At 41.7% G+C, this 24,515-nt stretch overlaps 2 protein-coding genes across 2 annotated transcripts in view; one reads left to right on the top strand and one right to left on the bottom strand.

Annotated features, from left to right (window-relative positions):
• The window catches only part of LOC114136412 (NACHT, LRR and PYD domains-containing protein 14-like), a 337,230-nt gene that overhangs the window by 252,539 nt on the left and 60,176 nt on the right, over positions 1-24,515 (bottom strand). The gene's annotated exons all lie outside the window — the stretch shown is intronic.
• On the top strand, positions 7,660-23,136 carry LOC114136455 (tomoregulin-1-like). Its single transcript, XM_028004464.1, has 10 exons — positions 7,660-8,533; positions 13,665-13,774; positions 13,913-14,042; positions 17,361-17,387; positions 17,458-17,548; positions 17,628-17,776; positions 19,622-19,669; positions 19,749-19,869; positions 20,363-20,524; positions 20,908-23,136. Exons 1-10 carry the CDS (start codon positions 8,395-8,397, stop codon positions 20,990-20,992), a joined length of 1,062 nt encoding a protein of 353 aa, XP_027860265.1. The 5' UTR covers positions 7,660-8,394; the 3' UTR covers positions 20,993-23,136.

Below are 24,515 nucleotides of genomic sequence, written 5' to 3'. Positions count from 1 at the left end.
TAAAATTTATAAATTTATTTTATAAATATTTATTATATAAATTATATAAAATAAAAATTTTATTTTATAAAATATTTATTTTATAAAATAAAATATTTATGAATATTTCATTAATATCTAAAAACAGATAAAAATATACAACCAGATAAAAATGAAGATCAGAAGATTTTAATAAAGTTTTTAGTTTCTTTATGGACATCAGAACAGATGAGCACAGCGCCACCTAACGGCCATGAAACGTCCAGCAGCTGCTCAGTTTGAAAACTTAATAAATTCAAATGACTGGCAAGAAAAATATGAATTTCTGAAAATAAAGTTATGAAACATTTATAAAAGCTGAATTTTTATTCTCTCTGGACTCCAGAACTAAAGTAACATCAGATATTCAGATCTTATGTTTTATTTTCATAGTTAAATTATCTTTGAGATTTTTTTATATAATTAAATGTTTAACTAGAACTTTATTCGTTGCAGTAATAATCAGATTTAATCCATTTATCTGTTTTGCTCAACATTGTTTTAGAAACTAAACCATTTTTCAGATTTAATATTTTTACTTGTTTTTGGTTTTTGAAGATGTTTTTTTTTTCTGATGAATTTGGAACGAGGAGCAGCTCAACGCCGTCGTTTACCATTTTATGACCTTTACATTTTATCCTTCATCTGTTCCAGAGAAATGAAACCTGAGCTGCTGCAGAAATAATCCGACTGAGCTGCTGAACCCGAAACCGTCTGACAGGAAACCAGCTGCAGCAGGAGCTGCTGCAGCAGGAGCTGCTGCAGCTGCTGATAACTCTGTGTCTCAGGTGAGCAGAAAGACGAGGTTTTAATTTTCTGCTGAACTGCAGCAGGAAGTAAAAGTTTTATTAATCTGATGGTTTAGTTGATCAGGTATCAGAAGAACCAGCTGCAGGAAGTCCGACCAGAACATTTAGTTCTTCCTGTTAAAGCAGAAACATCTGCACAGAACATCTGGATTTATTTCTGCTGTCAGTTTAAAAGAATCATTCAGTTTGAGTCAGAAATGATCAAAATGAAACTTTGAATTTATTATTCGATGCATTTATGAAAACTTTGTAAAATCTGATCTATTGTCATTTTTAGTTATTATATTCAGAAATGTTTCAAATTTTAAATTAAAATTCACACTGAAATAGTCACAACAAAATATAAAATATTGACTCATATTTCTTTTATTTTGTATTTTTTTCTACTGACAGAAACATTCAGGAGAAAAATATCATTTCCTGTTTTTAAAAGTAAAAGCTGCAGCAGCTGTGACATCATCTCATGTTGTTACATTTCTGTCGTTTTATTCTGAACAAACTTTATAAAATATAACAATATAGTTTCAATCTCAGCAGGATGTTTTTTTTCTGTTTTCACAGATTTAATGCACAGCAACATGCTGCATTCATAATTAATATCCATTTTCTGCTTGTTGTTTATTTTTGCCTAAATTTTCACTTCATGCCAACAAAGCAGGAAAAACCCACTGATGGATTTTGGTTGGTCATTTGTCTCTAACAGCAGCTGACAGCCAGTTGCTGGACAGAAACGGCTCTGAACCTGGTCAGCGACTAAACAGAAGGAGAATCTGATTCATGGCAGGTTTTCATTTCTACCAATGAAGGAAGAGCTGGAGGTGAAAACCAGCAGGAATCCCAGAAAACTTTAGAAAAACTGAAAACGTTGCAGCGATTTCTGGGTCAAAGGAAGGAAAACAGTAGAAAACAACTGGATCATCAGGGTTCTTTGACCTTTCACCTTTTGGTTTGTTTCTGGGAAAACTTTGCACTTAGTCACACACACACACAGACACACAGACACACACACACACACACACACACACACGCACACACACACACACACACACACACACACACACCTGGTTGTTTCATCAGTGTTGCTGCTTCACTGCCTTCCTCAGAACAGTGGTTCTAATGGCTGCTGCAGCGACACGTCGGCGTCTGGATGAAACCTCAACCTGGTGAAATCCTGCAGCTCTCAGGTTCTACAGAAATCTGCTCGGTTCTGGACGCGACCTCATTCCTGAGCCCATCAGACTTTTATTTCATTTTGTGTGAGTATCAACCCCCAATAAGCCACCTGATCCAGTCCTTTCTCAACCCATTATGTAGAGAACCCACTCATGGGGATTTTCACTGTCGATGTTCTGGTGTTTGTGTCTCCTGTGTTTTCAATGCTGCTTTTCCCCTTTGTGATCTTGACTGTCTGATGACTTTGATTGACTTTGTAAAAGTCTTTTAATGTTCTCCCATATTTAGTCAAAGCAGCCAACCTTTTTTCCCTTCTTGTATTTCTTTTCCACATTCATTAGTGTAGCTCCACCAAGCCCCCATTTTCATTGTTCACTTTTATCACAGCATCTTGACCTTCCCTGCTGACCACAGCCACCAGCCTCCATCAGGCTCCTTGGCTCCATCTCACAGCTTCCTGAATGGCTGTCCTCAGCTGTTCCAGGTGATGAGTATTTGTCCATATCCAGTCTGTCTTTAGCCAACATGATGGAGCCAAACTTTCTGTGTCAGGTTGATGCCTCAGTTCCTCATTCTTGGTTTTAAACTTCTCCGATCGCTGCAGGTCTAACAGTCACTGTGTCTTTCTGCAGCTCTGGCTTTAGGGTTTGTTAACAGGCCTTATATTTTTATCAGTATCTTTACAGTCTTCAAGAGTTCTACTGGTTTCTGTGGGACAGTTTGGCACAGCAGTACACTGGATTTTCCTTAGAGTTTGATGGTAGCTGATGCTGGATCAGCTTTTCCTGTGGCCTCACCGTAGGCTCCATGATAGTCATGACTCTATTCTGTTTATCTATCATGCGGTGGGTTTATCTGTCCCCCTCCATGGCAGAGTAGCTGTGTGGAAAGCTGATGCAGATCTGATGAGGTCTCGTCGTTCTCATTTTCCAGGAAAATCCTCCCCAGATTTTCCTCCCCTTCATCCTTCACTCCATCTCTGACTGGTCAAGTTGTCTACCCCACAAGTCGCCCTCAGCACATCGGGTGAGGATGCAGGATAGACCCCCTGCTGCTAACTTTGGTCAGATTCTGGTCAATTTCCCACTGACGCTCTCCTCTCTCGCCTTACACACACTGCAGTTCGGTGAAAGTGTGACTGGGATCTTCTCTCGGACAGCCACAGGTAATCCAACTCACATTCAGATTACCTACACTAGGTAACCTAGGTACACTGGTGACCAGTCAGGAACTGTAGCAGCCGCAGTGAAATTAACTCCCACAGACAGTTAACGGCTCATCTTCTGCTTTTTACAACCAGCTGTTGTTACAGATTCAGTTTCAGTTTTAGTGACTTAACAATATAGTTTCAATCTCAGCAGGATGTTTTTTTTCTGTTTTCACAGATTTAATGCACAGCAACATGCTGCATTCATAATTAATATCCATTTTCTGCTTGTTGTTTATTTTTGCCTAAATTTTCACTTCATGCCAACAAAGCAGGAAAAACCCACTGATGGATTTTGGTTGGTCATTTGTCTCTAACAGCAGCTGACAGCCAGTTGCTGGACAGAAACGGCTCTGAACCTGGTCAGCGACTAAACAGAAGGAGAATCTGATTCATGGCAGGTTTTCATTTCTACCAATGAAGGAAGAGCTGGAGGTGAAAACCAGCAGGAATCCCAGAAAACTTTAGAAAAACTGAAAACGTTGCAGCGATTTCTGGGTCAAAGGAAGGAAAACAGTAGAAAACAACTGGATCATCAGGGTTCTTTGACCTTTCACCTTTTGGTTTGTTTCTGGGAAAACTTTGCACTTAGTCACACACACACACAGACACACACACACACACACACACACACACACACACACACCTGGTTGTTTCATCAGTGTTGCTGCTTCACTGCCTTCCTCAGAAACAGTGTGTCTATCAGTGGTGGGCCATCAGGGCCTGCAAGGCCTTCTCTGCTGGCCTAAAAATATCTGAATCACAGACTGATGTTAATTATATTTTGTCCATAAATACGTATTAAATAATTCCAAATGGTCTGTCCGCTTCCTGTCATTGTTAGCCCCCTGGTTGCTGCTTCCAGACGTGTATTTTCATATTTAAGCATTTAGCCAATCACATTTCAGCCATTATTTGTTGCCAGGGTCAAAGTAATCTGCCTGGAGGCCTTCACAATCAGTTCTGCAGCATAAAATAAATGTTGATCAAACTGTTGCTTCAACCAATCAGATTTTGAGTTGGCGACACCAAGGCCCTCTAGCAGGCGTACGGAAACGTCAGCGTATTCACGCTCTGATTGGACAGTCAGAGTGTATTAGCCATTAGCTTGGACGGCGATAGAAAAGGACTTCTTCATGGAACTGAAACACACCGATAATCTGCACAACAGAGTAACTCAAATCTTCTTGAGGACAGAAAGGAGGATGGATTCTGTGTACAAATAATCAGGATTTTTGGTGAGTAAAATGTTGCTATATTCCTAAATAATGTTGCAATTTTATCAGGTTATTTTTGATGCTATTTTTATGTGTGTCGCAGCTGTAGAAGTTTTATAGCCATAAAATAGTTATTGAGGGTTGGATTGATGCAGACGGATCACTGCTGAAGGCCTGGGAGTGAACTGCACGGCCTGCCACTGGTTTCTAATGGCTGCTGCAGCGACACGTCGGCGTCTGGATGAAACCTCAACCTGGTGAAACCCTGCAGCTCTCAGGTTCTACAGAAATCTGCTCGGTTCTGGACACGACCTCATTCCTGAGCCCATCAGACTTTTATTATGTTTACAGCTGAGATGAGGTGGCAGGAAAACTAAAGACAGAAACATTTTACAGGCTCAGAGGAGAAACTGGAAACTGTTGATGATGAAACGATGCTGGAAGAAAATCTGAGAGACGATTTAAACTCTGAATCATTTTCATTTCTCCTCACAGTGAAGATCTGCTGGTGTTGGTTTATAGAATAAAATTAATAAATACATGTTTGGAGGGAGAACGTGATAAAACCTGAGAAACTTCAAACAAAGAGAAACTGGAAACATGAAGCTGTTAACGTCACATTAATGATTTAACCAGAGGAGAAAAGATAAAACATTCAGAAACAAGTTAAATATGTAAATAAAGTTTTAAATCACAGAAGAACCAGATTTATAACTAATGATCCGGAGGATTAATCTGAGTGTGTGTTCGATCAATAATCAGTTATCAGCCCTCAGGCTGTAAACTCACAGTCTGGATGAGGATCCGGTTTGATCCGATCCGACCTGCAGAGGAGGAATCCCAGCAGAACCTCTGATCAGAACCTCTGAGTGATTCTGACTCGGTTCCAGTTCTTCATGTTCAGGTCGGTTCTGTTGTTTCCATTTCTGGTGTTTAGTCTCCAGATTCGGACTCAGCTGCTCTTCATTCTGCAGATTAACTTCACCTGTTTCTCAGCCACAATAAACCAGTTATGAAATAAACATGAAGCAATAAATACATAATAAACATCTGAAAACTTTTGCATTACTGAGAGGACAGTGATGTTAAAATAATTTCTTTATTTTTGGTTCATGTGTTTTTAAATAAAGTCAAACCAAAAACCGTCTCAGATAAATTAAACAGTTTTTATGTTTCTGATTTTCATCAGGTTGTTTAAAATCTTGATGTTTAACTCAGATATGGTTGATAAAAATAACTTCCTGCACATTCAGTCACTAAACATTTCCAGGTTTCAACAGAACATGTTGGAGATTAAAAAGTTACTTTTTATCCTTTTTATGAGACGTTAAAGTTTTAAAATCAGTGAATCTAAAATGTTTTAAACGTTAAATTTTTCACTACAGAGATGAAGTTTGATACAAGCGCAGAAAAAAAAAGAAATGTTTAAATTATTTACATTTTATTCTGACTTTATTAATATCACTGTGATCATAAATGATGTTTCTGATGTTTGCAGCTGGTTTTGTGGTTCTGTTGGGTCCAGAAGGAGAGAAAAGTTCTGCTTCAGGCGATTAATGGAGTTAAATTAAATTAAATTCACTGGAAGGTCAGAAAACTTTCCAGTGTCACAATAATCCAGATTATTGATGGAATTCTGGGTAAAAACCAGAGAAGGGAAACGGATCCGTCTGTTTACCTGCATTTTAATCCAGGTGTTGAAGAGTTTTAGGTTTATGTCCATAATAAATATTAATGAAGCTTTGAACCGTTGTAGTTTCAGGACGACCTCCAGATGTTCATCACAGAAAACAGAAAAACTTTTAATCGGCATTTCTGAGGTTTTTCTCAGCTTTATGATTTCACTCCTGGTTTCTTGTTTTTATACATTTTGTTTTAGTTTTTTTTCTGCCTAATAATTTTATGCTGCAGTTTCTGATTTCACTGTAAAAACACAAACAAAAAAACCTGTTATAATAATAAATGTTACATTTAGGTTACATAGAAACAGTTTGAATTCACTTCATCACAGGTTGAGTTTAGACTCAGAGCAGACAGAAGGTTTTCACTGAATGAATGAATGAATGAATGAATGAATGAATCACACGTTCATCAGCTGCTGGTGTCTGAATGAGTTGTGACACCTGGACCAGGTGTTTAACTGTCCATGTACAGATTGCTCTAGGCTGGCCTAGTCAAAGTCCAGGGCTGTTTTACTCTGTCAGGTCTTACTGTGGGATGTTATGATCAAATCCAGGTTTCTGATTCAAGTGTCTCCTTCTTGTCCTCTGATGGTTTCTGACAGTTTTCTGTTTTCATTTTGATTGAAACTTTTCATTAAAATATGATTGTTTTGGTTTCGGTTTTTGTGTTTTTTTCACTCCGTGTTGTTATTCTTGTATTTATTTACTGCAGATTTAGATAGAAGGTAATAGATTGTTACTCTGTGGCGCCATCTGCTGGTTTCAACAGAACCTTTCAGAGAAACAGATTCATCTGCTCTAAATCTAAAAACCATTGAACAGATTCAGTCCTGACTGAACGTCGTCTTGTTCTGCATTTCGATGCTTTTTTGTTTTTAACAGCAACTTTATGAAAAATTATTAAGTCCTTTTCTTATGGTGAATCTGGCTCACCGCCCAGGGCGGCAACAACAGTTTCACCATAAATAAGTTTCTTGTTATTTGGAGATTCAGCTTCTAGTTTACAAACTCTAAGAAAATTCATCTCAGAGCAGCTAAAGACGCTGAAGAGCAAAACTAAAGAGTTTCACCTAAAGTGATCATCTACCAATGGATCAAACCAGATTATTGATTAAAACAATTTGAGATTTAGAAAACATCCAGAGTGAAACTTTGGTCGGACGGACGGATGGACGGACGGATGGATGGACGGACGGACGGACGGACGGACGGACGGATGGATGGATGATACATTTTTACATAATTTGCTTTGAGATGTAAAACTGAAAAATCAACCAAAGTCTAAATGCTGATAAAAACTAATTGATGATAAAAATAAACCTGATCTCAGGACGGAATGGATCAAAGAATTAAAGGTTTAAGTTTCTCTGAATTTCTTCATGTTTGGTGTAAAATTGTGAAAATTTACCAAAATAATATATCAGTGTTTTTTCCAGAGTGTGAAACTGAATTGATTTAGATTTTATTTAAGTCCGTTTTGGTTTCAGACTTGGTCAGCAGGGGGTTTTACCCCCCCCCACACACACACACACACACACCTGCGGGATTAAAACGTCACTAATTAACCCCAATTTGTTGGGATTATTATGGGCTGCGCGCTGGTTCTGAGTGGGGCTGTGGGGGTGTCTCTGTGTGTGGGAGTGGTCTCCTGCAGGTCACATGGTCCGGGCCTTTGTTGATGTGATCCGGGGGAGAAAGAACAGGAGCACGGAGAGAAAAGAAAGAAAAGTACCGGTCCGACTCCGACCCACCGAGCCTTTCCGCCCAGCCTCCCCGGCGCACAGACGCTCCTGCTCGGCCTGGATGCTGCAGCTGCGGCCCCTCCGGAGCTCCACCTGGATCGGTCGTTCCGCGGCGCCCCGCGGTCGGTTCTTCTCCCCGCCGGTTTGAGCGCTTGGCAGCGGGGGCTGGGGGATGGAGGCTGTGTCCGGGCTGTGAGGTGTGGGGGTCGGTGTGTGCAGCCCCCCAGGCCCTCTGCTGCTTTGTTGTCCCTGGCTGCGCTGTGAAGCCTCCTCCCGGCTTTCTGCTCGGCTTTTCCAGCCTATTTCCTCTGGAAGTGTTTCTCCTGGAAGCCCAGAGGAGTTTCAGGAGGACGCATGGACACAAAGAGGATTTAAGGATTTTATTTTTGGCTCATCTCTCTCTCTCTCGTTCCGGATCAGTTTAGAAGAAGAAGGAGCCAGAAAAACCCGGATTCCTTCATTTCACCCATTTTTCTCTCAAACCTTCATTCAGCTGCATCCCTCCATCCTCCCCTTCCCCCCTCCGCTCCTCTCTGTCCGTCCATCATGGCTCCTCTGCGCCGGGTCTCCTGGTTCTGCTGCCTGCTGGTTCTGCTGGGTCTCCCCGCAGCCCGGAGCTCGTTCCCCCGCAGCGGAGGCGGCGGCAGCGCGGACTGCGGCCCCGGGAAGGCCGCGGAGTGTCCAGGTGAGCCCCCAAAACACACACACACACCTGAAGCTGCAGGTCAGAGGTCACTGGCTGCAGCCTTATTGTTTCTACCCTCTGATCACGTGATTGAGGTGTTGTCATCCCCCTGTTGTCATGACGACCGAGCAGGATGATAAACCAGACACATCTCAAGGATAACAGGAGGTTCATGACGACAGCAGCAGGTTAAAGAGACCACAGATGTGTGTGTGTGTGTGTGTGTGTGTGACCACTCCTCAGTTCAGGCTGGGTCTATTCTGGGTTTAATTACAGGCTGGGAGGAACTGGGCGTTTCTGACAGATTCATCAAACCGCAGCTCAGATTTGCGGCAGCTTGACCTCAAACAGAACCTCAGCTGCATCTGACCGCCGAGACCCGAGGGTAGAGTTACACCGGGTCGGTCAGCTGCAGCATCAGACCCTGAAACCTGCAGATTTACTGCAAACGGGAGGAAACCCAGTTAATAATGTGGAATCACTGAAGCCCAGAGGTCCGTTTGGTCTGGACCTCTGCTGGTCGACTCCAGGCTCCGGTTTCACTGAAACGTTGTTTCAGTTGCATTTCTGTTTTCATTGAGTCAAAACCTCAGAAACTCGACGTCGTTCTGCAGGTTGAAGATTTCAACTTGTGTGAATTTTTCAGCCTCAGCATATTTTAGTCACATTTAAAGAACAAATGTGAAACATTTGTGTCTGGCTGTATGTAAACGGCCCAGTCTGGAGTGAAGGATGAATGGATGAATGGATGAATGGATGAATAATGGCTGCTGTTTGAGGGCTTCAGGAGCTCAAAGGAACAAAGACTTGAGATTTACTCTAAAAACTTTTATAGCCAAACAACAAATAAACTTTAATATGAATTATGACACAGTGGAAACAAACATCTGCACTTTTCCTTCTCTCTGCTCTTTGTGGTTCAGCCAATCAGATCCAAGGAAAATAAATCTGCTCCTGGATTGGCTGCTTTCTAAACGCTAGCAGCAGGTAGCATCATGTCTCTGTTTCAGTTATTAATCTGCTTTTTATTTCAAATATTTTAGATAAACTACAGGAAAAATTCAGCAAATCGATGAAGCAGCGAATATGTAGAGAGTCCAGTTTTAAAAAATATCTTTGGATCTGGAACCAATCAATCAATCAATCAATCAATCAATCAATGTGAAATATCTTTTTCCTGATCCGTTTCTGATGAAAACTTTTCCGGTTCTGGTTCTGGATCAGTTCCTCAGCTTTAGACCCGACAGAACCGACTCCAGTTGGATCTTCAGAACCTAAATGTACGGTGGCCCAGAAGGATCCAAAAGATCCAAACCCACTTTTTACTACATTTATAATTTAAAAGTCAGTTTTAAATTCCATGATTTTTTCAGGTCTGGATAATTTATGAAGATGGAAAAATGATTTAGCTGTGAAGATTTATTCTTTATTTTATGATCTAAATGATCATTTCTATTCACATAATTAGTTTTATCTGTAATTTTTTGTTCAATTTATGGATCATTTTAGTTTTTTCGTCCCTGAGAATCAGATAAAAACTGAAACTGGATCCAGGTCCAGATCCTCCAGATCAGGTCAGAACCTCAAACTGGGCAGCTGGATCTTAAACTGGGTGACAAACAGAACCTGAAACTTTTACTGGATGTTTAAAAACTGCATCTGATTTAAAATGGAGCCGAATTTTAACTTGATCTGAAAATAAAAGTCACTTCAATGTTTTCAGGCCAAACAGAAACTAAAGATTTTTCCTGGAAGTTTATAAAATATGTATAAACTCTGAACCAATGTAACATTTTTGATTTGATCATTTTGACTGAATGTTGGAAAATATTAAATAAATTTCTGTTTCTGACTATTTTAAAGGTTTTTATCTGAGGAACTTTTCAGTTCAAACTGTTGGTTCTGATTGGAGAAATTCTGGACCTGTTGGTGTTCTGCAGGAGTTCTGGATGTTCTGGATCATTTCTTTGTTCTGTTTTCAGCAGAACCTGCAGCTGCTCTGAGAAACAACAAACCATTCGAGTATTTTTAGTTTTTCAGTTTCACGATTCTGCAGATGAACTTTGGAGGAAAGTTTGACTTTGATGGATTTTCTCTGATCTAAATGTGGAAACGAGGAGCGAAAAGAACCGAGTCCAGTGATGAAGGCCCGACGTTTTAACGTCTGGAACAGATGTTCTCCTGGCAAGATGCTCCACTCGGCCTCAGATTTGAACTTGTTTAGTTCAGAAGGAATAACAGGATTTTAGTGAAGCTTTAATTATCTGAGAATAATAATCTGTGAAAAAAACTAATTGATCATTTTTAGGTGAGAAAATTAAAACAATTTTATTGATCTTCAATCAATTTACAAAAATAACACCAAGGGTAACTTTTGTGTTGCTCCAGAGAAGCAAAACTTTATTGAAATAATTATCTGTAAAATGATTTTTTCAGTTTTTCTAACCTGAACATGTCGGCTGCAGCTTCCTGATTATTATTATGATTATTATTATTATTATTATTATTATTATTATTATTATTATTATGAATGTTGGAGGTAAAACTGGCAGAATTAGGATGTGAAGAAGTTTTGAATTATGACTGAAACAGTCAATTATTCTGATGATTAATCAGATAAAAATGAGCAACTTCTGCACTTTTTCATTTAACAACTTAAACTTTTTATACAATATTAGAAACAGATTAAAAGTTCCAAACATATTAAATAATTTTTTTGATTAAAAAAATAAACGTTTTATTGCCTAAAATGCAGAAAACGGCATTTTGTTATTAAAATCTTGATCATTTGAATCTGCAGGTAAAAAATCAAATTTTTCTGTTTGAACATCAGTTCAGTGTAAATCTGATCGATTGATTATTTATTGATGAACCTGTTAAAAACTGGACGGCTAAGATGATAGATTATTTTTTACAGTATCTGAACCAGGTGAAGTTAAAACTGATTCAACAGATTTTAGTTTTTCCTAAATTCAAAATTGATTTAATTTTTGCATATTTTTGTCTCATCTGCTGCTCTGACTGTTGTTCCTCCAGCAAATGATTTTTCTGAGTCTTTATGCTCCAGTTAACGATTAATCAATTATAAATTATTTGACTGTTTCAAAAATCAATTAATTATGAATAATCTGATTAATTTCTTCAGAACCTGTTAAAACCAGCAGCTCTGTGGATGAGTCCCAGTTTGCACTGGTCAGGATCCATCAGGGTGTCTGGTGAGGATCATGGACCCGTTGGGTCCAAACCAGCACTGGAGCTCTGGTTGTTGCTGGTTCTGATGGGAATGTTTCACCTGATGAGGAGAAACCAGAACCAGAACCAGAACCTCTGTTTGGTTCCTCGTCTGAATAAAACAAACAAGCTGCAGCCTGAAGGCTGATGGAACTCTGCCGGGTTTGGATCCAGGACGGTTCTGGACCCAGGACGGTTCTGGACCCAGGACGGTTCTGGATCCAGAGCGGTTCTGGATCCAGAGCGGTTCTGGATCCAGGGCGGTTCTGGATCCAGGGCGGTTCTGGATCCTGGCCGTGTGACCGGAGGAATCTCTGCTGCTCTGGACAAAACATGAACATCGACTCTCTGCTTCAGTTTCTGACTGACCTGAGGTCATGAGGTCATGAGGTCATGAGGTCAGCTGACTCCATCAGTTCCATCTAAATCCTCTGATCAAACAATCCTCAGTCGTTGCCATGGAGACGACGATGCTAAACAACCAGGCTGCCTCTCCTCTCCAGCTTCATCCACAAAACGCTTCATTAAAGATTCAGGAGGTTTGATCAGAGCAGCAGGAAGACAGACATGCATTCTGCTGTTAGCTTAGCATGAAGCACATAAATCCAGCACAGCTCAGGCAGGAAGGAGGAGAGAAAAGTTAGAACCTAAAACAACAAAATCTTTGAGCAGAAGAGAGGATGAACCTGCTGAGCAAAACATGGGCCGACAGGAGAGCAGAAGGTCCTGGTGTCTCTGGAGGAGCTGCAGAGATCTGAGGCTCAGGTAGGAGCTGCAGCGAAAAGCTCCGGTCAGAGGAGACCAAACTGTAAACTTTTCTACATTCAGAAACTATTTCAGGGTTGATGGGAAGAAGGAGTGAAATCCAGGATGAACCAGAGACTGGGGCAGAATGAGACGGCTTACAGTGGCCTAGTTAAAGGCTAGATCTACATCCAGCTTTTCCTCAGGCCTGTTTTTCATTCCATGAAATTGTTCATATTAATTTAAAAGCTGTAAAGAGATGAGAGACGATCTTTAGGTTTTTCTCTCCTGATTCAGTTTCTGAAACACCGAAGCTTCTCTCTCTCCGCCGCGTCTCTGCAGACCCGTAACGGTCTGTAAACAACCTGCGGTTACTATAGCAACAGTGCAGCGTTGTAGAAGTTGTGGCTTCAGGGACGAGTTTGAAACTCCCCAGATGAAGATGAAGATGAAGATGTGAGGAGATTTATCAGCAATGAAACGGTTTGAGGTATCGTCTGCAGTGAGTTCAGTCAGATTCCTGAAAACACAGCTGGTGTGTGTGTGTGTGTGTGTGTGTGTGTGTGTGTGTGTGTGTGTGTGTGTGTGTGTGTGTGTGTGTGTGTGGGATGAGAGAGCAGGTGGATGTGGCTGGCTCAGCACTCTGTGGTATTTACTAATTACAGGAGAAGCTGAGCTCACGGCTCCTGTAATTACAGCCTCTGATTGGCCGGCCTGAATGCCAGCAGCCAATCAGCTGCCATCAGGAAATTACAAGCCTGGATAGCAGAGAGTGTTTCTGTGTTAGCAGCTGGTGGAGGTTTTGTTTCAGCTGCAGCGCCACCATGAGGTCAGACAACCAGATAACAATCAGAAGCTGATAATCGGTGATACTGAAGGAAACGGAGAAACTTTGCAAACAATAGAAACAAACTTACTTTGACTTTTACTTCATTTAAATTGTTTAAAGATAAAAATATTGTGAAAATCATTTTGAAAAGCTTCATAATGTCCAGCAGAGGGCAGCAGAGCTTCCACACGATGAGGTTAGATGTATTTTAGCTACAAATAAATAAAGCTGTTACAGCATTTTAGGAAATACAATATTTATTTTCTCTGTTAAAAATGTATTTTTTAAAATCCTGATCCTGAGTGATGAATAATTCGTGTTTTTCAGATTTGTCGGACAAGAAGAGCGATCTGCGCGTGTGCGACGCCGGAACGTGTCGCTTCGGAGGAACCTGCCGCGAGAACGGAGCCGACATCAAATGTGTCTGTCAGTTCCACGTAAGTCCCAGCAGGGGGCAGCGCAGAGAGCGCCCCCTGCTGGCAGCGAAGGATTAGACCCTCAGCGCCGCTGCAACAACCATCCTGGTGATGTTTTTGTTCAGAAATGTTCTGAAATCTTCTTGTTTCCTGTTTCAGTGCAACAAGAAGTACGTTCCCGTCTGCGGCTCCAACGGAGACACGTACCAGAACGAGTGTTTCCTCCGCAGAGCCGCCTGCAAGAAGCAGCGAGCCATCAGCATTGTGTCGGAGGGAGCCTGTTACCACGGTAACACTCATCCTCTCACATCCAGCACTTAAACTGGAAGGTTTTGCCTGAAATTACACTCTTCCTAAATTATTCATAAACCCTGATCACCGGTTTTCTGCTGCCAACTCAATCATTTTCTCTCCCTCTGTTCTGTCAGGGAAACGATTAATTACCAAAGACACACACAGCTTCTTATTGTCATAACATAAAACTACAAACATTTTAAATTTGGACAAATTCTATGAGGCCAAAACCACTAAAATAAAATCATCTGGTTGTTTTCATTCTGCTGACAAAAAAAATTCTTTCCTTGAACTGAAGACGCATAAAAAGTCAAGAAATTTTACATCAAAATGTAAAATATGGATGATGATTGATGGATGGATGGATGATGGATGGATGATGGATGGATGGATGGATGATGGATGGATGATGGATGATGGATGGATGGATGGATGGATGATGGATGATGGATGGATGGATGATGGATGGATGATGGATGATGGATGGATGGATGGATGGATGGATGATGGATGGATGGATGATGGATGGATGGATGATGGATGGATGATGGATGGATGGATGGATGATGGATGGATGATGGATGGATGGATGGATGATGGATGGATGATGGATGATGGATGGATGGATGATGGATGGATGGATGGATGATGGATGATGGATGGATGGATGGATGGATGGATGATGGATGGATGGATGGATGATGGATGGATGGATGGATGATGGATGGATGATGGATGGATGATGGATGGATGATGGATGATGGATGATGGATGGATGGATGGATGGATGGATGATGGATGGATGGATGGATGATGGATGATGGATGGATGATGGATGGATGGATGATGGATGATGGATGGATGATGATGGATGGATGGATGGATGATGGATGATGGATGGATGGATGAGATGGATGGATGGATGATGGATGGATGGATGGATGATGGATGGATGGATGGATGATGGATGGATGGATGGATGGATGATGAGATGGATGGATGGATGGATGGATGGATGGATGGATGTATGATGGATGGATGATGGAGGATGGATGGATGATGGATGGATGGATGATGGATGTATGGATGGATGATGGATGGATGATGGATGGATGGATGATGGATGGATGGATGGATGGATGGATGATGGATGGATGATGGATGAGGATGGATGATGGATGGATGGATGATGGATGGATGGATGGATGATGGATGGATGGATGGATGATGGATGATGGATGGATGGATGATGATGATGGATGGATGATGGATGGATGGATGGATGGATGGATGGATGATGGATGGATGGATGGATGATGGATGGATGGATGGATGGATGGATGGATGGATGGATGGATGATGGATGGATGGATGATGGATGGATGGATGGATGATGGATGGATGGATGATGGATGGATGGATGGATGGATGGATGGATGGATGGATGATGGATGGATGGATGATGATGGATGGATGGATGGATGGATGGATGGATGGATGGATGATGGATGGATGATGGATGGATGGATGGATGATGGATGATGGATGGATGGATGGATGGATGGATGGATGATGGATGGATGGATGGATGATGGATGGATGGATGGATGATGGATGGATGATGATGGATGGATGGATGGATGGATGGATGGATGGATGATGGATGGATGGATGATGGATGGATGGATGGATGATGGATGGATGGATGGATGGATGGATGATGGATGATGGATGATGGATGGATGATGGATGGATGATGGATGGATGGATGATGGATGGATGGATGGATGGATGGATGATGGATGGATGGATGATGGATGATGGATGGATGGATGGATGGATGGATGGATGGATGGATGGATGGATGGATGATGGATGGATGGATGATGGATGGATGATGGATGATGGATGGATGATGGATGGATGGATGATGGATGGATGGATGGATGGATGGATGGATGGATGATGGATGGATGGATGGATGGATGGATGGATGGATGGATGATGGATGGATGATGGATGGATGGATGGATGGATGATGGATGGATGGATGGATGATGGATGGATGGATGATGGATGGATGGATGGATGATGGATGGATGGATGGATGATGGAGGATGGATGGATGGATGATGGATGATGGATGGATGGATGATGGATGGATGGATGATGGATGGATGGATGGATGGATGGATGGATGGATGATGGATGGATGGATGGATGATGATGGATGGATGGATGGATGATGGATGGATGGATGATGGATGGATGGATGATGGATGGATGGATGGATGATGGATGATGGATGGATGGATGATGGATGGATGGATGATGGATGGATGGATGATGGATGGATGGATGATGGATGGATGGATGGATGATGGATGGATGGATGGATGGATGGATGATGGATGGATGGATGATGGATGGATGGATGGATGGATGATGGATGGATGGATGGATGGATGGATGGATGATGGATGGATGGATGATGGATGGATGGATGGATGGATGGATGATGGATGGATGGATGGATGATGATGGATGGATGGATGATGGATGGATGATGGATGGATGGATGATGGATGGATGATGGATGATGGATGGATGGATGATGGATGGATGATGGATGGATGGATGATGGATGGATGGATGATGGATGGATGGATGGATGGATGGATGATGGATGGATGGATGATGGATGGATGATGGATGATGGATGGATGATGGATGGATGGATGATGGATGGATGGATGGATGGATGGATGGATGGATGGATGATGGATGGATGGATGGATGATGGATGATGGATGGATGATGGATGATGGATGGATGGATGGATGGATGGATGATGGATGGATGATGGATGATGGATGGATGGATGGATGGATGATGGATGATGGATGGATGATGGATGGATGGATGGATGATGGATGGATGGATGGATGATGGATGGATGGATGATGGATGGATGGATGATGGATGGATGATGGATGGATGGATGGATGATGGATGGATGGATGGATGGATGATGGATGGATGGATGGATGATGGATGGATGGATGGATGGATGATGGATGATGGATGGATGGATGGATGATGGATGGATGGATGGATGGATGATGGATGGATGGATGGATGATGGATGGATGGATGGATGGATGGATGGATGGATGGATGATGGATGGATGGATGATGGATGGATGGATGGATGGATGGATGGATGGATGGATGGATGGATGATGGATGGATGATGGATGATGGATGGATGATGGATGGGTGACTAACATCAGGTCTTCTCTGTGTTTGTCAGACGGAGGTTCTGGTTCTGCAGATGGAGGTAAATCATTTGTTCATCTTCTGGTTGTTTGTCTCTGCAGATGAACTGATGAAGTTTTCTGTGTTTTCAGATGATGAAGGTTCTGGTCGAGGGAAAAAAGCCTCCAAATGTAAAAACTGCAAGTTTGGAGCCGAATGTGACGAAGACTCTGAGGACCTGCTGTGAGTTTCCTCTGAGCTGCGTTCACTGGACCTCGGCCGCCATCTTGGACTCGTTAAAACGTTTTTCTCGTTTTCTCAGCTGCATGTGTAACATCGTGTGCAACGGCCACAACGACAACCCGGTGTGCGGCGGCGACGGCCTGACCTACGACACGCCGTGCCACGTCCGCGAGGCGTCCTGCCTCAAACAGCTCAAGATCGACATCAAACATGTCGGCCGTTGCCAAGGTAACCGTCTCCAAAACACAGAAAGAGGAAGATGATGGAAGAGGGGGTGGAGAAGAAGAAAAAGTAGAAACATGTTTTAGTTCATTTATATTAAATAACCTGAATCTGAAAACTGATCAAAGATTCAGAATCAGTCGGATCTTTGATGCGTTTAAACCCAAACCTGATTCTCTAAACCAGATTAGCGAAGCTCCCTGACCTGCTGGGCTGCTCTTCATCTGAACTCCTCCTCTTCATCACTGCAAGTGTTCAGGAAACACAAACTGGGAACACTGGGGCTGAACTGGATCTGGATGGATCTGCTGTTAACACTTTTATCATGAAAAAAAATCACATTTTAGCCGAGATGATTAGAGGAACTAAAAATTATTCTGAAGTAAAAACAGAAAAACTTCCACATATTTTTACTTGTTAAAGTAAAAAGTTTCCAAGAAATGATTAAAGTCAAAAAGCTTTTGGTAAAAAGGCAACAGAAGCAGATAAATTATTAATGATGTGGAAATGTTTTCATTTTAAGGACCAAAATAAACATAATTAATAAACAAAACAAAAATAATTTATATATATCCATCCATCCATCCATCCATCCATCTTCTTCCGCTTATCTGAGGTCGGGTCGCGGGGGTAGCAGCTTCAGAAGGGAGGCCCAGACTTCCCTCTCCCCAGCCACTTCTTCCAGCTCTTCCGGGGGAATCCCGAGGCGTTCCCAGGCCAGCCGAGAGACATAGTCCCTCCAGCGTGTCCTGGGTCTTCCCCGGGGCCTCCTCCCGGTGGGACGTGCCCCGAACACCTCACCAGGGAGGCGTCCAGGAGGCATCCTGACCAGATGCCCAAGCCACCTCAACTGGCTCCTCTCGATGTGATTTATATATATATATATTAGATTTTTTTAAAGCTGCAGTTTGTATGTAAGCAAAACCTGACAAACCTCCAAACAGAAGTTCTGATCTTTATTCTTCTCATTTATGATCCAATGTTTTTTTATGCTAACTTTATTTAAGCTAAGCTAACATGAAGGAGGACGGCCCTCTGGGGCCGATAGACTCCGCCTCCAATCCCCTCAGAGCAGAAGGAGAGTTTGCTTTATGGACTCAATATGACTTCCATAGCAGTCTTCATATATGACATCAAATTATTTATATGTCATAAACATGAAAGACCCGAGTTTGATTTAATTATTCAGTTAATTCTAATAAATGACCTGATTTTCTGTCTTTAATGTTCTGAACTTTTATCAGCCGCTGCAGCATCTCTTCACTTCATGAGGTCCTTTAGGTTCATGAAAGTTCTGATAAATAGTTCATGAACTTTTTACTCATCTTCAGAGAGAGTTTAGAGATTCACTTCATCATCACCATCATCATCATCATCAGCAGGACATTCCTGCAGACGCGTCTTCGCCCTGAAGCAGCTCTGATGCGTCTCCATCGCATCACGTTAAGAAAAACTCAGAGTTACATGTTTGTCCTGAGGGAAGAGAAGCTCTGAGGTTTTATTAAAGTCAGAGGAGCAGAAAACCTGAACCACAGATCAACCTGGACAATCAGGCCTCAAATAAATGGAAACGTCAATAAACCAGGAAACAGACAGAAAGAAGGTTATGGTGTCAAAATAAATACTGTAATGTGTCTCACAGAAAAATCTGTGAGATTGAACCTGTTTAAGAATCAACAACAGTCATGGAAAAGATTTCCTTCAAAAATCTAACCATAGACCTGATTTATTTTCTTCTTTTATGATCTTCCTGCTGTCATTAGAAGCAGTTTTTTCTCTGTGCTAAAAGACGAAGATGATTTGCTTTTTATTTTGAGTAAAACCAGAATATTTCTGTATTTTGTTTCTTAGATAAAAGCAGGAAAGACGACGGATCGAAGGGGAAACCAGACATCTACGGTAAGCTGCTGCCGCCGCCTCTGTTTGCTGTGACAGCCAATCAGAAATCAGAACTTTCTTCTTCTCTGTTCTTATGCAGCGGTGTCCAAGCCGGACGAGGGGAACGGCTTCCTGGACGGCGCTGTGCCCTGCCCTGAAGACGAAGCTCAGACCTGCCAACACGGCCAGTGTGAGATGAGACACAACCTGCCCACCTGCAGGTGAGAATCCTGTCTGGGTTTACCGAACCCATCCAGAACCCCCACCTGGTCCAGAACTTCCATCTGGTCCAGAACCCCCACCTGGTCCACAACCCCCACCTGGTCCACAACCCCCACCTGGTCCAGAACCCCCACCTGGTCCACAACCCCCACCTGGTCCAGAACCCCCACCTGGTCCACAACCCCCACCTGGTCCAGAACCCCCACCTGGTCCAGAACTTCCATCTGGTCCAGAACCCCCACCTGGTCCAGAACTCCCACCTGGTCCAGAACCCCTACCTGGTCCAGAACTTCCATCTGGTCCAGAACCCCCACCTGGTCCAGAACCCCCACCTGGTCCAGAACTCCCACCTGGTCCGATTCTCCTTGTATGTTCCAACTAATTTCATACATTCAGCTGTTCTGTTGCTTTTCCTCGTCCAAATGATTGTCTTTAGAGGCAGTTTCAGTACATGTAACCATGGTAACCGGCCTGTGTGTGTGTGTGTGCCAGGTGTGACGCTGCGTACGGCGGCCCCCGGTGCGACCAGCTGCTGGACTTTAACATCCTGTATGTGGTGCCCAGCGGCCAGAAGCTGCACTACGTTCTCATCGCCGCCATCATCGGAGCCGTCCAGATCGCCGTCATCGTTGCCGTGGTGATGTGCTTCACCAGGTACACACACCTGCTGCACATTCAATACAAACCTTTACAGATCATGCCAACATTTCTGAGAAACTGGCAGTTAGAGTAAGAACGTAGATTAGCAACCTGTGGATGCAGTAGCAGGTGTCAGCCAGCAGGGGGCAGCGAACACATTTTCCATTGAACAGAACAGCTGATGTAGATAAAGGATATAATTTACAAAAAGCTTTTTGTGTAAAAGATTAAAAATGAAAATGTTGCTCTGGACATCCAGAAGTAAAATTTTCTGACCTTTAAATTCCTTTTGGGTTTTTTTAAATTTCTGAAGTAACATTTATTTTTTAATTCACTTCATTCATAATTCAGTTTTTTGCGTCTGCTCGCTGTCATGCACTTCCTCTCCCGTCCTGCAGGAGGTGCAACAAGTCGAAACGTGGCCGCAGACAGAAGCAGCATCTGGGCCACTTCCCGTCGGGAACGTCTTCTCGGATGATGTAGCCGCCGTCCGTTTTTCCCTCCTCATGTTTTTATAAATCCAACCAGTCCGGTTTTCGTATCACAGACAGACTGCAGTTTTATATCGACTTCCTGGTGCCTCTTTTATTATTTCCCCCTTTTTTAAAGTATTTTATTTCTGATTTCTTAGAGGGGCCTTATTTGTCAGACTTCCTTGATGTTTTTGTGCGGATCTGTTTGTCTGTCCAGCTGCTTTCTGAACACTGTGGATCCAACAGGAAGCAGAACCTTTATTTATCTGATTGTATCGCTGCTGCAGCGCCACCATCAGGCTGGCGTCATGCAGGTTGTTTTTGTTTTCACGCTGTGGGACGCAGCCTGACTCTGTCTTACTGTTTGCTTTGGTTTTAAGAATCTTGTTTCTTAGGCTATAAAACACAACAAGGTTCAATCTGAAATATTCTGGATGATTCTGCTGAAACATTTTGACTCTTTGTTTTTCTGAAGCTGCAGTTTTCAGGTCAGATATGTAACATTCCAACATCTGATTTTATTACTATGATAACATCATTTTTGTTGTCATTTTTAAAATAGAAAATTTGTCCTTCACCTCATTGGATGATCCATGTTCAGACTGAACTGACCAGGCCGACACAGATTTGAGTTTTCTTTGACATATTCATGTTTTTTAGGGCCAAAACTCATGAAGGGTAAAAAAGCTGAAGGTTATTTTACATGATGCTGATTTTTGAAATCCAACTGAAAATTAGAGAATTATAAGTTCATACTTTAAATTCTGCGTCCGTAATATTAATTCATTATTGCTAAACAAAAAAAGTTTGTTGAAGCAAATGTTACTGACTGAAAAATTCAAACTGACTGTAATTCAATTTAAAACATTAGAGAAAAACATTTTCTGTATTTTTCCTGCTAATTATAATCTAGAGCCACTCAGATTAATAATCTAGTGATATCTGTCTTCCTGACGTCTCTCATCACGTCAAATTCTAAAAAATACCCTTTTATTTAAAACAAGTATGATGACATTTAAACTTTGTTCAGATCTCTACCCTGATGATAACGGTTTGATAATCTCAGATTATGATCAGCTGGAGTTAAAATAGTTTCATGGTTTACAGAAACACCTGAAGCTTCGTTTCCGCTGAGCGGCGCGGCACGGGTCGGTGCGTTTGGGTTCGCTGCCTTATTGGTTTCCTCTGGGGAAACGGTGGAAATGTTCTGAACATTCTGCTGACCCGTCCAAATCTGGTATCAGGTCGTTTTTTATCCATTTCTGAGCGACTCTGAGCTGCTGGACTCAGGAACAGAAATAATGAGCCTGAATTTGGTTTTCAGATTAATCTTCTAAGGATTTTGTTCCCATTTTCTTTATGTCTAATAATAGTTTTATATCTCACATTATTATTATTGTTTCTCTGGAAAGTAAAATCATGTTTTGTTCCATATTTATTATTTTTTCTTTCAATTCAAAATAAAAGCTCAGATTTATCTTTTTTGGCTAAAATTAAAGATTTGTTACAGTTTAATTCTGTAAATCACTTTTATCAGCCCAACTTTTCCCCAGCGTGTTGTACGGCCTTAACCCTGCAGGGGGCGCTCTGTACCTGGACTCCAGGGTGATTGGGGACCAATGGCGCCCTCTGCTGTTTGTTTTCTGTTTCGCTGCGTCTCACAGGGTCACAAACTGAAAATGTAACATTTAACTTTGTTCTTTATTCTGTGTTTGTTATGAGATGCACCTGAAAACCAAAATGCTGTTTTTTCTACTGCTTAAGAATTAATGAGGTACAAGCTAACGTGTACAGGTTGTTATTGTTATTTTTATTTTTATTGATGCTTAATTTTCAGATGACGCCATTCCGGAAATGGATGCGGATGTTTTTGTGCGCGTGTTTGGACGAGCCGAGGATAATTTAAAATGCTTGTTTTCCATATATAATTTGTAACGATGGTACGAAGTGTTTTGTTGTGGTAGGAAGAGTAGATCGATAAGCTGGCCGCAGGTTCCTTCATGTTCGCTGACCGGAGGTCAGAGGTCTCTGGGATGTGGATCCTGCAGGAACTGGGCCTGATTTTACTGTAGATGTTGCGTCCTGCATGAACCAGTGAAGTTGTTTAGATTGTGCTGTAGCTGAACTAGAATTAAATTATGATGTTTGAACCTCTGGGTCTTTGTTTTCTGTTCTTTCTCAGACTCTGCATATTAAGACGTGTGATTCTTTTTTTAAATCCAGGACTGTAGAGTTTTTCTCTTGATTTGGTTTTGGTTGAACGGATATGTTTACAGGATCCAACATGAAGATTAAATGGACCGGTGACTTCTGCTGCATGAAGGTAAATATTATAATTCATAAACATGTCCTACACAAAATTAATTCTTGGTGATAACAATGACTTTGATTTTTAAACCTGAAGTAGATTGTACATTTATAGAGTTAAATAATTATAAATTTGTTCTACTGAAAGCAAATATAAAACAATTAGTGAAGTTAGTGTAACATTATGATACACATGATTAGTTATGTTAGACTCTGGACAATCATAATTTTAATAATCTGTAGTAGAAATTTGCCTTTTTCTTTACTGAATCAATCAGTTTCTGGCCTGTAAAACCGACAAACAACTGAAGTGAATCAGAAGTGAAAATCGGTGCCAATAATTTGTCCAAGTCTCCGTCATGAAGGTGGGATAAAAATAGCGACGTTGGCTGGATAATTATAGGCAGCAGCTGGTGGAGGGTTTAAACAGCGGGGAGTCCCCGTCTCCGTTTGTCTGATTCCTTCCCTCTTTTCTCACCTCTTGTTTTCCTCCTAACACCTGAACTCATCATCTTTCCTGTTTTTATCACTCAGCTGCTCTACAAAGTTCTACAAGCTTTTAGTAAATGTTTGAATTAGGTTTGAATTGGTTTTTTCTCTACAAAGTGTCAGTGAAGAACCTGCATCGGTTTACAAAAATGCTCATTTAAGAAATTATAAATACTCTTTAGTCTTAATAGTTTTAGTGCAGCAGCTAAAGCCCAGAGAACTGAAAACAATACTTGATAAAGAACAGGTTTTAGCAGTTAGCTATGAGAGTTGTAGTCTTCTGATAGAAGAATATATAAAATATTGATCAGGTAATTTAATATGACATGTATAGTTGTGGAGTGCAGTACCACTGTTGACCTCTAGAGGCTCACATGAGCTCCAATGTTTCATTCATGTGGGTCTAGTTTTTGATTCATGTCAACAAACAACGTAATAATTTCAGTTTTTGTTAAATAAATAGTAAAATATTTGAACTCGTTCTGTTTCCTTTAAAAGACGTCTGAACTGTTTGCTCCTCCCACTACAGGCCACGCCCCATTTGGACCATTTTGAAGTACCTGCTTCCTACCAAGATGGCAGCCATGTCATGAATGTGCCTTAAGAATGCCTTAATGAAACCTGACCTGTCAGTTGTCCAACTGTGGGAGCCAACAAGGAGGTCTAAACCTGGAGGAAGGATTATGACAGAAGAAGTGAAAAGTTGTCGGATGATGGATGGATGGTGGAGGAGACAT

This window comes from Xiphophorus couchianus, chromosome 21 (assembly GCF_001444195.1).
Source record: "Xiphophorus couchianus chromosome 21, X_couchianus-1.0, whole genome shotgun sequence".
Lineage (NCBI taxonomy): Eukaryota > Metazoa > Chordata > Actinopteri > Cyprinodontiformes > Poeciliidae > Xiphophorus > Xiphophorus couchianus.
The sequence above is the reverse complement of the archived record's forward strand: the minus strand, read 5'-3'. Positions and strand labels throughout refer to the sequence as shown.

Excerpts from the sequence above, each read along its gene's own strand:
- LOC114136455 (XM_028004464.1), top strand. The coding sequence starts at position 8,395 with ATGGCTCCTCTGCGCCGGGTCTCCTGGTTCTGCTGCCTGCTGGTTCTG. Across the intron at positions 8,534-13,664 it reads GAAGGCCGCGGAGTGTCCAG|ATTTGTCGGACAAGAAGAGC; the intron begins GTGAGCCCCCAA and ends CGTGTTTTTCAG. Across the intron at positions 17,777-19,621 it reads ACATGTCGGCCGTTGCCAAG|ATAAAAGCAGGAAAGACGAC; the intron begins GTAACCGTCTCC and ends TTTGTTTCTTAG.